Here is a 16,608-nt window from a genome sequence, read left to right as displayed (position 1 = left end):
GTGAAGGCCTCTCTACGTATTAGTTTTTTATTTTTCTTCATCATATTGGTATTTATTGGTTCATGGGTAATTTAGTAACTTTTAAGCATTCTGTTGGTATAATTTAGAAATACGAGGGGTATTTAGGGAAAGAAATCATTTTCGTTTTTTTTTTTTAATATAATTAACAAAAAATGGTCATCCTGGCTTGCACATATATAGGGTTCCGCGGGGTCTGTCCCCGGGAAAAGGAAGCGTGGCGGGGTCATTCGCCGTGGAGTAGACGTTTTTGCCGTATGTTATCGTCGGGAAAACACCAGTTGATCGGAAAACTTTCCATTCGTTCACTCCTTTTCTTTTAGTAATTTATTTTTGGACATTCCGAAAGGAAAATTTATTTGTCAGGGATCAGAACTGCGTAACGGACGTGCATAGTTATAATTTGAATCTTCTTCATTGAAAAGGCAAACTAGGGTTTTTTCTATTCACTCCTGGGGTTGAATAGAGAGAAACGAATTCAGTGATGGAAGGTTCGGATCGAATTGATGAGCGGACATTTAGGATTAATTTCAGCGGGGATGGAGTGGCAAAGCTGCGAGAGACAGTGAAGGATAAGTTGAAGGAGTTTATGGGGGATTACACCGATGATATTCTTGTGGTATGATTCCATCTCCTTCACTATCTTTGTCTCGATTTGCACGAACTGTTATATATTCCCTGTTTACAAATTGAAAAGGTGCTTGGTGGAATCGTCGATTTTCGCTTACCATAGAATTAGTTCACGACATAAGAGATATGAGGGTTCTCTGTCTCATTAGTCTGAACTTCTGCCGATAATCTTCGCTTTTCTCCAAGCTGGAGTATCACAAACTGAGTGAAACAAACACTTTCTTTTCGTATGTGTGTGTGGTGGTAGTTGGGGGGGGGGGGGGCGGAGGGCGGTTTGGTGCCATTGTATCGTACAATGCAAACAAACTATAAGTTAGGCATGAGTGCATTGATATGCCTAACTCTTGATCATGCGAACCTTTAGAAACTTCATGAACTTTAGTTCACAATTGTCGTATCAAGAAGCCTAAGTTCAGATTTCACAGGAGTAGTATTTCAATCAAAGCTCTTATTGATATCAGCATTTTGAATGTTTTTATTCTCTGAATGATGCAGGAATATGCACGAGTAATTGGTTATTATTTATGATTTCTTTAGGCATAAAACTTATTAAAGACCATTTTTTCCGATGTTCTTTTTTTTATGGTATCTCTAGTTTACCTTGGATTTGTCTCACCTACGTGGAGGAAAGTTGTTGATATTGTCGACTTGTGGTCAATCTCTAATTTTCTATACAGAGCTTCTTATAACATAGAAATGTATTTTGTTGCCAAAGTAATTGACAGGAGGCATATGCTGTCACTTTATTTTATTTCCATGCTCCCATATCTCTGCTTCTGCTGTACACTGTCGTAACTCCATAGAAGATCACTATGATAAGTTGTTTTCATTTATCTATATGTGTCTGGAGTTCAGAAACCAAGATTTGAGAGTAGGGGTGCAAATTGGTTACTTGATTTGAATAATTTTTACTGCACCAGGTTTGGGACCTCAGACCAAGCTCCTTTGAGTTTTAACAAATGCTCAACTCAGTTTTGCTCAAGTTGCAGCCTTGTTTGAGAATTAATTAAGTAAAATGCTTGAACATTTAGGATGGAAATTTATGCAATTTCTTTTCCATATTTGCATATGCAGGAATATGTCATTGTTTTAGTCAGAAATGGCAGGCCCAAAGGAGAGGCAAGGAATGAACTAAATGTGTTTCTGGAGGATGATAGTGAATCTTTTGTTTCCTGGTAATTCAACTTCACCTTTAGTCTAATTTGAGGTCATAGAAATTATTTGCTTGCTAAAGTTGTTATCACCTGCAATTTTATATTTGTTCAGGCTCTGGGATCACCTCTCTTCAAACTTACATCTGTATGTGCAAGCTGAAGAAACTTGTCATGATGAAGTGACTAAGACAAAGCCTATATTGGTTGAACAGACAGAAAGAAATGATCCTAAGAATCTAGACTATGAATCTGAAAGGGAAAAGTTGACTAAGGAACCCAGGAGTCGACGGAATAGGGAATGGAAAGGACTGGTAAGAGATGTAGCTGAACCCCCTCCTCTTCGAAGCTCAGAGATTGACAATTTCCACCCAGAGGCAAAGACTCATCAAGGATCTGGCCATAATAAACGATCACCTTCTCCCCAACCTTCACATCAAAGGAAACGGAATCGGCAAGATGATCTGAAACCAATAAAGGTTAGAGACTTTACTTGCATAGATATTTACAAAGGGTTCGAAAACTCGGGCTTGAAACTGGCATTCTGGATAATTATATGCCAAATTATTGACAATATTGATGGCAGTTGAGGGGTATGAGTAGGAGTTGCAAGCTACTGTGGGAAATGATACCAGCTGCAGTGTTTTGGGTTATCTAGGGTGAGAGGAATGCTCATGTTTTTGAAAACAAGACATGTGAAGAATTAGTTGTGACCAAGAAAATCATAGGAATGCTGTTGTCCTGGAAAGCCATGCCTAACTATATCAATGGGAGAACAAATAGCTCTTTTTTTGATTCAGATTTTTTTCCTATAAGCCGACCGCCTATAGTTGGGATGAGGGATGGATGATGACGATGATGAATTTTGTTCCTATAAAAGTTAATAAAGTTTCTTTTTTATTTATCTTCAAAAAACAAATGAGAATTATACTCACACATTTTCAAAGTGTTTGAAAATGCCCATTGTACAGTCCCTTGTTCATGGACACTCTTTTCTTTTCTTTTTTAAGTTATTATTAGTACAATACTTTACAAGTTCTCAAAAAAAGACCAATAGTGTTTGGATATCAACACTTCTTTGTCTTCTAATATAAATACATGCTTACTTTTGTTTTGAACAGGTAAAGTAAAAAAAATATTAATATTAAGAGGCTGTACATGAGAATATGTACTAAAAGAAACTTTACACTCCCACACAAAAATCTACATTCAAAAAAGACGAAGAGGAAGTAACATTTTTAAATATAGAATGTAAGGATAACCAACTCCTCAAGTCCTCTATAGCCCTATTAATCACCACAGATTCTGGTGATTCTGTCTGCTCGAAAATCCTCAAGTTTCGTTCTGACAAGATGGCCCACACTACTGCCAGAGGGACTGCTGACCAACAAACTATCCCTTTCCTTGACAAGCCCGGTATACCCCACTCTTGCAAAAGGTCCTTGACTGAGAAGGGACAGCACCAATGCAGGTTAAGAGCCCTTAAAAAGTGGCTCCACACAGCTGAGCCGAAGCTGCAGTATAAGAACAAATGGCTTGCTGACTCATCCTCCCTGCTGCAAAGCACATATAATCTGTCTTGTATAGGGTACCCCTTCCTCAAGAGCATTTCCTTAGCCAAACACTTCTCTAGAACAACCACCCAAATGAAGAATTTCACCTTGGAAGGTGCAGCTGAACCCCAAATGGCCTTGCTGGGAAAAGGGGTTCCCTGAAGCTCCAACCAGGCCTTTGTAAAAGGATTTGACTGAGAAAACCCCTGTGGAGGTCCACTTCCAAAGTCTAGCATCCTGATTCTGCACATCCAGAGGTTGATTCTGCAGTAGAGCTAACAGATCAGAAATTTGATTAATCTCCCAATCATTAAAACTCCTTCTAAAGGAAGGCCTCCAGCAAATTGATCTACCATTCACCTCACATCTGTCTGCCACCCAAGCCGTGTTGTTATCCGCCATGTTAAACTAAGAGGGAAATCTGTCTTTTAAAGAAAAATCACCAAACGAAGAATCCAACCAAATCTCACCTTCATCTCATCCCCAACTTTGAAAAGCAGCCTCTCACTAAAACTACTGAAGACTTTTGATATGCCCTTCTACAGGCTGCAGCCGTTGGAAGAGAGGGGTAATTCTGCATCCCATCCATTGCTACTCAAACGATATTTCTCAGTGATAACCTTCCTCCACAAATTGTTTGGATCCTTATCAAATCTCTAGAGCCAGCTACCCAAGAGAGTTTTGTTAAACAGTTTGACCTTCCTTAACCCTAGACCTCCAAATGACATGGGTTTGCAAGCCTGATCCCAGTTCACCAAGCGATACTTGGATGAATCATTCCAACCACTCCATAGAAAGTCTCTTATCCTCCTTTCTATCTGGCCAGCCACCTCAGATGGAATTGGAAGAACAGACATGTAACTTTTAATTAGAGTTACCTTTCCACTCTTAGACAGATTCCTGGCCTTCCAGGAGGCTAACTTCGAATCAACCTTCTCTAAAACTGGAGTCCTCAGGCCTTTTGAAGTGCACTTGGCCCCAAGGGGCAGACCCAAGTACTTAGAGGGGAGGTGCCCCACTTTACAGCCCATTAGCCTTCCCAACTCAGCCACATTCTCAACTTCCCCGGTTGCCATTAACTCACTCTTGGCCTTCCAGGAGGCTTACTTGTTTTATTGTATTCCAATGCCTGCTCCTTGTAATAACTAAATTTCACTGTCAGAAGCTATGGAAAGTTATTTGCATATGAAGGTATCTTCTACATGATCTTTTGGAGGAATTGAAGGACAATCATTGAAGAAAATTGATTTAGAGAGTGGAAGTCAATAGCAGAAGATACCTATATCTATATTCTACATCTATATAAAAAGGCTCCATATTGGTCCAAGCTCTTCTTGGGTCTTGGGATAGTTTCACTGGATACAGGCCCAACCTTTATCATTTTTTTCCAATGATGTGGATGCTCCTGGACTCAAACTTGCATCCCGCTTCTATCATTTGTCAGCCCAAGGTTTTATAATTCCACCATGCAATGGCCCTTATCCATATCTTTGCCTGTATATTCTAGGTAGTCATACAAGATGTTTGATATTTCAGAAATGAAAGCCCCGTCTCTTCCTGTTAGAGGTTCATATATTTTGGATGACCAATGACATGAGACCAACACATTAGAAAGGAAGCATGTGGACTACTATATTAACTCGTGCAACTAAAGTAAGAAATCTTCACGAGACTCGCATAATTTTTCAGGCAATAAACTAGAATTCCATCTGAAATGTGGTTGGTTAAAGGAAACTTTTTTACACCAGGAGGAATACACCAACAGAAAACCACGATATGGTGTGGCAAATGGAACCTGTACCTGTGGCGTACTGGCACAAAGTTGGAAAGTGTGCCCATTCTATTGTTTGTGAACTTCTAACCTCACCTCCTTAATACAAATCAACTAGTGAGTAAACCCATGCAATGCATGGGGTTGAATAGAAATTTAGTTATGTCTGGGTTTTAACATCAGGCTGGGCCCAGGCCAGGGTCCATGTTTAGGGTTGGCTCTTAAACCAACCCCACCCACCTAATTTATATCCCTACTTTATATGAGAATCACAAGGGATCAAGAGAGGTTTAAGAGCAAAGAAGGGATTTAATAGGGGAGGAGAGATGTTACACAAACATTAACTATTGTTTTTTTTTTTTTTGGGGGGGGGGTTAAAAATGATCTTATTAGAGAGAATAATGATGGATTTTATTAGAGAAAATTAAAATATAAGTTTTTTAATCTAACTTATTATATTTTAATAGTTTAGTTTACAAATAGATAACCTGCATATGTGAGAAATGACAAGAGAAGGAGGTCCATGTGAACTCTGTGTTGAGAGGACCCTTGGCTTCCCCTCTTTCCTTCCTTCTAATATAGATATAGAAAAGACATCAGCAAAGTACTATAAATCTACAATAAACTGCTTATATTCAGGTCCTGTAACCAATGGTGATGACCGTGATGCAGTGACAGCAGAGTTGTATAGTCTTCTTCAGGGCCTTAAATTTGCTAAGCAGTTTGGGTTTCTTAACTTGGAAGTGGAAGGGAATTCTCAAGTGGGTAACTCATGGACAAGGAATAGTACCCAAATCCCATGGGTTTACAGGCATACAGTCTGTGAAATTGAATCCCTAGCAAGAGGGATGAATGCCACATTTAGATAGGTTAGAAGAACAGCAAATGGGATGGCAGACACATTGGCTAAACAAGGGACTACAAGACAACCATTTTTTTGGGTGAAAATCAAAAGTTTCTTGTGGTGGTGAACTTTCCACCTTGATGTAATTCTTTCTTTTTGATTCTTAATAAAATTTATCTTCATTGATCTAAAAAAATCTTCAATAAGCAGCTAATTTTGTGCAGAGACTTGTCAAAAAATAACGGGGCTGCTATCTTGGACATCCTTAGTGGAGGTAGCCCTGCCAGGACCTAGGGATTAGACATCTGTGGTTGATTTGTATTGGGGATTAGACATTATTGGCTTCATTTCTTTTTTCCCCCACATGTTCTTTTTGATTCTTGGCCTTTTGCGGTATTGATCTTTTTGGCCAGTTGGCCTTCTCTTGATGCGGCTTGGTCATTCCTTGATTTATCTCTCCCTCTTGTCTTTCTTTTACTAATCTTTCATGAAACCAAATGTATTCTTAAATCTTTTTTTTGTTCTGTTTGTTTCTGAAATTGTAATTTTTTTCCTGAAAATTATAATGTACTTCTGTTTGGAGTAATACAAAGTAACTGAATTATGGCTTTTGTACTCAATGACGTGGTTTTTCATTCTGACTTCTGACATATCATTTTTGTCTTTGTCTTGTATCCACTATCCACATGGCTTACGGACTTTTGGATAGTTTATAACACTAAATTTAGGGGACATATTGCATAAAGTGACAATATCTCTTGTTCATATCTTTTCTGATCATGCATCAAAAAATCATTTTACTTCCATGTTTGAGAATTTTGTAATGCAGTACGGAACAGTATGATGGCCAGTATGATACTTGCTTTGTCCTGGTTAATTATAAAACTGACCATGCACCCCTATCTTTTCTTTTATTGAACTTCCTGACCATCATTTCATATATGGCAGAGAGAGCTAAGCTCCCATCCAACCATTGATGCCCCTCGTCGGCTACTTCAATTTGCTGTGCGAGATGCAGTTGGGTCTTTAAGGCCATCAAATTCAAGAACAGAGCCAGCATCAAAGCGTCTTCTTTCTGTAGTTTCAACATCCACAGGGGATTTGTCCTTAGATGATCGATCACAGAGGATAAGATCAGTTGCAAGAGTGCCGAATACAATGACAAGTGCAATTAAAGCAACAACAGAAGCTGCTGAAGATGTAATCAGGTCTAAATGTTCTGGAAATGTGTTCAACTGCTTGGAGCAGAGTACGAATGTGTCAGGGGCAACTACCCAAGCATCAGGATATCGAATACCTACTATGGAAAACAGAGAATATGGTGATCTTGAACAAGATGGAGGAGTGACTGGTTCAGATTATATGCAAGGACATGATTATGGTGAACTGGCTGGGAAGATGGCGATGCTGGACAAGGGTGCTTGCTTGACACCTGATTCGGTATCTGATAATGATGGTTATGATGATATCAATGTTGTGGATCACAGGGTTATAGATGCTTCTCAGGCTGGTACATCTGTTGGAGACAAGGATGGAGATTCACTAATGGTGCAGTACAGAGTAGCTAAAAACACTGATGAGGCTACGAGGAAAACATGGATGAAAGATCAGGTTCCACCTTTGGTGGCAAACACTTCTCGTAAGATTGTGAACATCTCAGTGAATGTAAATACATGGAAACCACCGCACTACAAGACATCGGGGGAGGTGAGGGACATGGAGAATAGAAAAACTTTACAGGACAGTGGGGTGGGTGAAGTCAAGGGCCTTCGGTTCATGAAAGAGAACAGCAATGTTGCTGCTGGTATTGAGAATGTAAGAATCTAGTTCTTGCTGATTCTCATTTTGTAATTAAAATGGATGATCCAAAACAGTACTGCTCTTGTTCTTTTTATTCTTTGTACTGGTTTGCTGAAACTGCACCTTTTGCTCTGTTATGTCTTAGGAATCACCTATGCAGACTCATCAGGAATCTCAAAAGACTGTGCCTCCTTCGACTTGTAAGTTGCTATTCCTCTGCCACTTGTAACTGGTGTAAAACTTACGAGTGCTTTTTGGTTCATTTGTTTTTCTGTTGTTTTAGGCTCAGTTTGGAAGGAGTACAAATACAAATATGTACAGTACAAATACATACAAAATACATAGCTTTGTACTCTACATATTTGTATTTGTACTCCTTCCAAACTGAGCTTATTTATTTAAGATCCTTATAGGGTTATTTGTTCTTTTGTTAACCAAATTACTGGCAACATGGCCTTCTCAATTTTGTTAACCAAATCATTAGGGTTATATAAGATCGAAACTAATTTATGAGGTTGGCTGCATGAATTCTGTTCTGTTCAATGCCATATTCATTGTTAAGTTACGGACCCTTAAATTATCCATCTACATACATGTATTTTGTATATATGCCATTTCATTCTTTTATTTTTCTTTGTCATTTTATTAGGTGGTTGAGTTCTTTCTATTGCTTTTTTGCAGGTTCATATTCCACTAGTCGTCCTTCAGATGATGCTGATTCTAGAACTGTCTTTGTCAGCAATGTATGTATTTCTAATTCCAAATGCAATGTTTGTTGGGTTGATTTCAAACTTATTGTTGTCGGTACCAAAAAAAAAAAAAACTTATTGCTGTTGGTTTTTCATAGGTTCATTTTGCTGCCACCAAAGATACCCTTTCTCGACATTTCAACAAGTGTGGTGAAGTTCTCAAAGTTACTATAGTGACTGATGCAGCAACTGGACAACCAATAGGGTTAGTTTTTACAGTAGGTTTTTAAATTTGTTTCTTTCCGTCTCTGTTGATGCCTGTGTAATGTGGCTAAAAATGTTTATAAACAAACAGGTCTGCCTATGTGGAGTTCATGCGCAAGGAGGCAGCAGAGCTTGCGCTATCTCTAAATGGAACCTCTTTTATGTCACGTATTCTGAAGGTATGAATCAAGATTTTGGTTGTTTATTTGTCAGGAGTTGATTTACTGGAGCTCCTTAGAAAAGTTAATTTATTGGAGCTTTTGTTTGTGAATGAGCTCTGCACTATAATCCAGGATAAATTTCCTTACAAAATTTGGAGGTAGTCCTTTGATCCTTTCTGCTAAGGACGTTGAATCAAATGATGGAAATTATTTAAGTTCCCTTCTCTGTCAATTTTGTTCGTTCATTTCCTTATAAAATGGTTTATTATAGTTAAATGCAAGAGGTTCTTGAACATACATACATGCAAGTGAACTCAAAGTCTCAAACTAGCTGGAAGCATCTAGACATGATTGAAAAATATATATATATATATATATATATATATATATATATATATATATATATATATATATATTGTATGTGTGCAGCACTTCTACATGGGCGCTTATTGTTGGCATGCGTTTTACTCTATCCACTTAATACATGCATGGATTTGTGCAAATATTATATTACTTAAAGAAACCGTTTTACTGACAAAAAACAACTGCTTTGGTTTTTGTTATAGGTTGTGATGAGGGCCTCTGCTCATCAAGAAACTGCTCCCATGATTAGGCCCCGAATGGCACGAGCCTTGCCATTTGCTGCTAGGCTTGCCAGGGTTCCATTTCCCAGAGGCATCCCAGGTGCATTCAGGGCCCGCCTCCCACTTAAAACAGGCGCTCGGAGCTTGCAGTGGAAGCGAGATGCTCCGATGACTACAGCTACTGAGGGTGCTGTTAATGTTCAGAATGGAGCAACACCCTCCAGCAATGTACCATCTCTAACTAAACGGAATCTCACATATGTTCGAACAGAGCCTAAACCAGGTGGTAGTTCGGGTCCATCTTAGTTCTAAATTCTAACAATTGTTCTTCCAGTTAGCCCCAACTGGCTGTGCAGCATGCAACCTTTTCCTGGCAAGCAAAAATCTGAGAGGCGATTCTGCTTCCATTTCCCATTGCCTTGGATTGATATATGCTTGAAAAGCAGCCAGCTCATATCAGTTTTTCGCCCAGCAAGGATCATTAGTTTATGAAGGGTAGAGGCTCTCTGTTTTCTTTCAAAAATTTTGGGGAACAAAGAAAGTTAATATACATACGCGAGTGGGATGTCTTCATTTTTTTTTCTCTGTGAATTGTTTTCCCAGAGCAATTTCTGCGAGAGGTGTAGAAGGAAATGTGAATACGAGGGAAGTATTCATTGGGAGACTGGAGACACAGTACATGCCTTTGATGCATAAATAGAATGTTCATACTCAAGCTGCGGAATCTCCGTCGCTCTTCTGTGAAACGATTGGAGTGGAGCATGATGCACCCATACATGTGTGTTTTTGACAGTTGAAATTTCGTTATATTTTGTTTTGTTTTATGCTTTCATGTAAATCTCATTGCCTTTGAAAAGAAAAAGAGAGAAAAGAATCCTTACATATTATAATGATCAGGATGAACCTCTATCAAACCATTCGGCACCTAGAGATTATATGAATAATGATACTACAGACTAGACCATATACATTACTTATAAGAAACCAAACCAGCTTGATGTTAGTGGTACCCCAGAAATATAATTAGACTGCATGACCGACCCTACCATGTCACAATGCAAATACCATTCAATTCCTCGTAGATTTTTCCCTTGGTTATTCATCTGCAAAACCTCAGACAGCATAGCTTGTGTCTCTGCTTTATGTTGGGCAAAAGGACACATTCACCCATCCACCCTGTACGCCCCAATGTCAACATGCTTGATATTATTATTATTTTGGCAGTTGAAATTTCGTTAGATTTCTCCAATCAAAGAATAAAAGAATTGGCTACATTTTTGTTTTATTTTTCATGGTTTCATTCATGCTGTTCACCTCGCTTAAAAAATAAAAATAAAAGAATAAAAATCCTGGTAAGCAGACTCCGATACGCCCCGTGATGGGCCTTAAATCAACCCCCCTGAACAAGTTTCAAAGAAAAGAACTAAAAGAAAAAGAAGAGCGAGCCAAAAAAGTAAAAGAAAGCAGAGCACATTGATGTGGGGCTTTTTTGTTAGTTTTTTTTTTTTTTTCAATTTGCTTCTCTATGAAATCATAGTTTTAACCAAAGGATTAAAATTTTGCAACGGCCGGTATCTATCAGATCGGTGACCCTCCGGTATGCGTCTACAGTGAGTGTTTATGAACAACCGAAATCATAGTATTAGTTTATAAATAGTCAGTTGGCACCCTCCTTGTCGGTTGTCACTGGGTTATAGGCTTACAGCTTTATCAAGATGGTAATTGGTATTGGAATCATTTCTCCAACGTGTTTTGGTCATGTTAGCATCCTTCATTTTTTTTCTTATTTGGTTGAGTGTCTTTTAAGTTGTTTCAAGAACATTAAATAACTTGGATTTCATAAGCTCAGATTGGAAGGAGTATAAATACAAATATGTACAGTGCAAATACATAAAAAATAATATAAATTACAAGATTTTGCATTCTACATCTGTATTCATACAATTATACTCCTTTCAAACTGAGCCATAAGAATAATTTCTGAAAAAAAAACATCATTTCGATGTTTGTTTCAATGGAAATAACGTTTTCATAACAACGATAATACCAAACATCACCCAATTAATCAGGTGGTTAGTTCATTTTAATCCAAAAAAAACCATCAATGAACCGGGACTCAAATAAGTCACTGGGTCAGCAGTTCGTCCAAGACTACTGTTGACCCAGGTGGTTGAACTGCTTGAACCATCATCTGGCCATGGTCTTGAGTTTGCCCCAAAACTGTCAATTGGTGCACACATGTTTGACTTTATAAAAACACCGTTGGCCAGGGGCGGCTAAATTTCCAACCTATTTTTGAGACCATACCTTAATGTAACCAGATTAAGGTAATTATTTTTATTTTGGGTAATTTTTCGTGACGTATGCATTAAAATGCAACCCTATATTTTCGCCAAAAGCATCTTTTTTGACCTCAAATCTTAATTTTTAGTATAAAAAATTAAACTTATCAAAAAGGAATATATATTATAAACAAAATATAATTATATATCCTGATATATATTGTTGCCGCACGGATTGGCCGGGGGCAACGAGGTAAATTCACTTTCCAGGTTTCAAATGTTGGCCAAGGACTTCGAGGCCTCGGAAGAGGTGACTCGAAGCCGAGGACCGCAGGCCGAGGCGAGGTATTCCTTTCGAGGACTGTGGTAGCCGAGGCGAGGTCCCTGGTGACCAGAGGTACTACAAGACAGGGAATGTCAGAGGCCTCGGGCGAGTACCCGAGGTAGAGGCTCTGACACTCAAGTTAGTATGAGGTGTAAAGTAGGAGAGGGTGCAGGTGAGGTCTTGGCAATAGTCCTCGGATGCACTAGATATCTCAGAGTAAATGCTAAGGAAGCAAGGTAGATGCAGGGAGTAAATGAGTAAGCTGTGTTAGAATTTTCTGTTCCTGATCCCCTTTAAAGGGGAGTTACCTCTTATTTATACTTGAGCGTGTTGGAGGTAGGTGAAGATGAACGCCCCAGATGGGAGCCGTACGAGGTCAGGCGACAAGCCCTGGTGGGTATGTCTGACTGTCATGCGGTTGGCTTCATACAAAGGTAGCAGGGCTCCCTCCTGCTGTGGCTGACGCTGCCAAGTGTTAGTGGGCTGGGCCAAGCTAACCCCCATCATTTGCCCCCCACTCCCGAGGCCGAGGCAAGGCCTCGGCTTCGGCTGACAATGAGGGTAGCAGTCGAGGTAAAGTATTGGCTTCGGTCGTTGGGAGTAGTGGTCGTTATGCCTTCGGATTCATCAGTCGAGGGGTGTCCTGCAGTGGCATCGTTTTCGTTGTGTGCGTCGTCCCTCTTCGGTTCGGAAACGTGTGTGATGTGGATGCCTCGGTTTGGTGGATGTGTTCTGTATCATGCACGGGCAGGTCACGTTAGGAGGCTATTGTGCGGGGGACGGTTATTCTAGTAGTTGTGCGTTTGTCGGGTTGAGCGGTCCGCCCAATGGTTTGCGATGGGCGGGCCCTGTGGTTCGCTCAGCGGGTTGTCGCGGGCGATCTTCGCGGTCCACCCAACATCGTTTCGCCTTCCGAGAGCACGCGCTAGGAGGTGCGGTGGAACTAGTTCGTAGAAATGGAGGGCTCCTGCATCCGTTGGATTCGTGTTGATCTGAACTGTTGCTTTGGGCGTTGTTTCGTCTTTTGAGGCTGAGTGCCAGGTGGCACATCACAGTTGGACAGTGGGAGCGTATTTCTCCCAGCCATCGGATTTGGAGAGATCCAGGTCATCCATTTTCTTTTAAATAGGGGCCCTGGCGGTGACTTTCTCCTTCATTTGAACTTAGACGTCTTTGCTCTTGCATGAACGCATCTCCCTAACTATCAATTCTCCAGGACTTTCCTATTTCTTCCTCTCTTTGAGACATTTCATCCTCTCTTAGGTAATCAAATATGTTGTTTTCAGATTTCGGCCCTGAATGCCATGAACTCCCGAACATCTCGGGAGGGAGCTCTCCTGCAGCCCCCTCTCCCCTGTCTTCCCTGGGTTCCTTAGCCATAGCGCCCCTTTGCCGGGAGGTCCGTCTTTAGGGAATGGTTAACCATGAGGGGTGCCGAGGGCAGTCACCGGGGCAATGACTCTCCCCATGAAAGCACTACCTTGGCATTGCCGAGGGAGCTCGAGGGATCTCCTCTCTCCGAGGATGATGTTGTGGAAGTCATCGCTTGACCAGTGGGAGGGAGTGTTGCCCGAAGGGTGGTTGACGCTAGTGTCCTGCGTTCGGAGTTTGACAACTCCTTGGACGTGTGCTAGGTCAAATCCCTAGCGAGGAGGTTCCACATACCCCGGTCTTATGACCTGAGGGTCCGTGATGTGGGCGATCGGCCGTGGACCCCCGAGGAGGGGGAAATTTGTGTCTACCAACATTTTTTGGAGTCTGGCCTTAGGTTTCTCCTCCCTTCCTTAATCTCTGAGTTGCTAGAGTGGTATGACATCACTATCAGTCAACTTGTACTCAATGCCCTTAGGACCATCATGATGATGATTGTGTGGGCTCGGCTTAGGGGCGTGGAGTTGACGTTGAGGCTGTTCCATGCCATGTTCACGTCGAAGAAGCACGCTTCCGAGGCCAACATATATTACTTCCACCCGAGAAGGGGGCCTATGCATAACCCCTCGTCTGTCCATGGGTGGAAAGATAAGTTCTTCTACGTCTCCTACCCCAAGGGCTGGAGGTTCAGGTCCGACAGGGGGGAGGCCTACGTCATCGTCGAGAGATTTCCCCCACCACTCCGAGATGAAGAGGCTACAACTGTAGCTCACCTGCTTGTGATGGGGACATTACAGTGAAGCCGTTGGTGGAGGAGGAGGCCCCCTAGTCTTCGTTGGGATTAGCCCTAGCCTCAGTAGAACAGTCAAAGAAGGCAGCGGCCGAGGTGGTGGAGGTGTACAAGAAGTCCTCCGACTACCTGGATGCGTTGGCGGAGTATGCTTCGTCGTCCTACCTCGACGGTATTGAAGATACCAAGAAGGCACTCCTATTGGTGCTGCCAGATTTTGACGTCGAGGGGATGCAAGTGATCCCCGATGCTCCCGCTGAGGCTCAGTCGGCTGAAGACTCCGTTCCTCCTCCTGCCAACGGCGAGGCGCAGGCGTAGATTTACCCCCCTTTTTTTTGCTCAACTGTTGTAATACTTTGCTGTTTGTTTTTCTTCTTTTTCTTTTTGTGAAGGCAATACAAAACTTTTTGTAAAGGCTATACAAGACCAAAACTGAGTAATGAATGAAGCCATTTTTTGTATCTATTGTGCTTTGTGCATGTTGTCTCTTCCCCTTTCTTTCTCTTCTTCTTCTTCTTCCTCTTTCTCTTTTTTTTTTTTTGTGAGAGGTCTTTGCCCCTTCGAACAATCAAGACCACGATACACAAGGCACACACAATTCATTCATAGTACTCGTTTATTTGCATGCTCGCCTAAAATAATTGGGACATTGGGAGTCGAGGCAGAGTCATATGTTCGAAGTGGGGCTCACCTAGCTCCTAAATCCCTTGTGTTAACTTAGGCAAGGCCGAAGGGACCTAGCACCAAGGTCAAGGTCTAGGGCCGAGGTATGTCGCCGAGGTACTTGGGTAGACGAAGAGCCAAGGTGGAGCAGCACCATCGGGGTGCAGTTCCCCTGATTAGTTCTTACCAAGTGTTTTCTCAGGGGAGGCTGAGGCGTTCCACCGGCAAAGTCGAGGGCTCTGTCTCGCTATTTTCTTTGCGCGAAGTGCAGGTAGCCGAGGGGGTCACCACGCTCCGAGGTGATGAGGCGTAACAGGCCTTTCGTCCTGGCTCGTATGTCCTGGGTGAGGTGTTGTTTTCCACAATGGCCCATGCCGAGGGTTCGTCCCTCGGAAGAGGGCTTCCTGCGTCGACAGGTCCCGAGGCCGCATGTCTTTTTGGACTTAGTATTTATTCGTTCGATCATCCGAGGTGAAGAGGAACTTTGCTTCATTCATTCATTATTTCATCAAAAAATTACATTCATCTGTAGTACATTCGGAGGTTCTCCGATTTCCACGTCCGAGGGACGTGTCCTCCATCTAAATTTTCTAGCCAAAATGTGCCGGGGCCGAGATCTTGCTTAATCCGGTAAGGGGCCTTCCTAGTTGGGGCCCAAATTTCTCACTCCAGGTTCAGGGACCATGACCTTTATGAGGACAAGGTCTCCCTCTCTGTAGTGCCTTTCTTTCACCCTGGAGTTATAGTAGCGGGCCACTCGTTGCTGATAGGCAGTCATCCTAATCTGTGCTTGTTCTCGGGTTTCTTCTAGTAGGTCTAAGTTCATTCTGAGCACCTCATCATTCTCAACCTTAGTATGCCCTTCGATCCAAAGCGTTGGTTGACCGGTTTCTGCTGGGATCATTGCTTCTGTGCTATAGGTCAGGCCGAAAGGGGTCTCTCCTACGGCTGTCCGAGGTGTGGTTCGGTATGCCCAGAGGATGCTGTGTAGTTCATTAGCCCACATGCCTTTAGCACTATCTAACCTGGTCTTTAGTCTATCCAGGATGGTTCTGTTCGTAACCTCGGCCAGAACATTCGTCTGGGGTAGCCCACCGAGGTGTACTATTGTCTGATTTTGAGAGATGCGCACCATTCTTGAAATTTAGCATCATCAAATTGTTTTCCATTGTTTGTGACAAGCATGTGGGGGAGGGCAAAGCGGTAAATAATGTTCTTCCAAAAGAAGTTTTGAATTGCTCGTGTTGTGATAGTGGCTAGGGGTTCGGCCTCCACTCACTTGGTGAAGTAATCAAAAGCAATGACGAGGTACTTCCTGCCCCCCCACTGCCTGAGGGAAAGGGTCGAAGAAGTCCATCCCCCACTTGGAGAAGGGCCAGGGGCTGCTAAGGGCCGAGAGGGTGGTGGCTGGTTGATGGCAGAGGTTGGCATGTCTCTAGCATTGGTCGCATTTTCGCACCAGCTCAGCCGCATCCTTGTGAAGGGTCGGCCAGAAGTACCCTTGCCTTAATGTTTTCTGGGCTAGGGTTCGACCGCCAAGGTGGTTGCCACAAATGCCTTCGTGAATTTCCCGGAGCACGTACTCGCCCTCCTCCTAGCAGAGGCATCAGAGGTAAGGCAAGGTGAAGGACCTCCTATACAATTTACCTTCCAGCAGGGTGTAGCGTGATGCCTAACATTGGAGTCTTCTGACTTTGTTCCTGTCGTCGGGT

At 42.1% G+C, this 16,608-nt stretch overlaps 1 protein-coding gene across 1 annotated transcript; it reads left to right on the top strand.

The window, feature by feature from the left end:
* The first annotated feature begins 222 nt into the window (after nucleotides 1-222).
* On the top strand, nucleotides 223-10,361 carry LOC104597442 (uncharacterized). Its single transcript, XM_010258969.3, has 9 exons — nucleotides 223-637; nucleotides 1,723-1,823; nucleotides 1,915-2,278; nucleotides 6,916-7,782; nucleotides 7,913-7,967; nucleotides 8,449-8,510; nucleotides 8,615-8,721; nucleotides 8,812-8,899; nucleotides 9,448-10,361. Exons 1-9 carry the CDS (start codon nucleotides 503-505, stop codon nucleotides 9,769-9,771), a joined length of 2,103 nt encoding a protein of 700 aa, XP_010257271.1. The 5' UTR covers nucleotides 223-502; the 3' UTR covers nucleotides 9,772-10,361.
* The last annotated feature ends 6,247 nt before the right edge of the window (nucleotides 10,362-16,608 follow it).

This window comes from Nelumbo nucifera, chromosome 7 (assembly GCF_055504915.1).
Source record: "Nelumbo nucifera cultivar China Antique chromosome 7, China Antique-T2T, whole genome shotgun sequence".
Taxonomy (NCBI): domain Eukaryota; kingdom Viridiplantae; phylum Streptophyta; class Magnoliopsida; order Proteales; family Nelumbonaceae; genus Nelumbo; species Nelumbo nucifera.
Note: the sequence above shows the minus strand (reverse complement) of the source record. Positions and strands in the feature narration are given on the sequence as shown.

Excerpts from the sequence above, each read along its gene's own strand:
- LOC104597442 (XM_010258969.3), top strand. The coding sequence starts at position 503 with ATGGAAGGTTCGGATCGAATTGATGAGCGGACATTTAGGATTAATTTC. Across the intron at positions 2,279-6,915 it reads ATGATCTGAAACCAATAAAG|AGAGAGCTAAGCTCCCATCC; the intron begins GTTAGAGACTTT and ends CATATATGGCAG. Across the intron at positions 7,783-7,912 it reads TTGCTGCTGGTATTGAGAAT|GAATCACCTATGCAGACTCA; the intron begins GTAAGAATCTAG and ends GTTATGTCTTAG.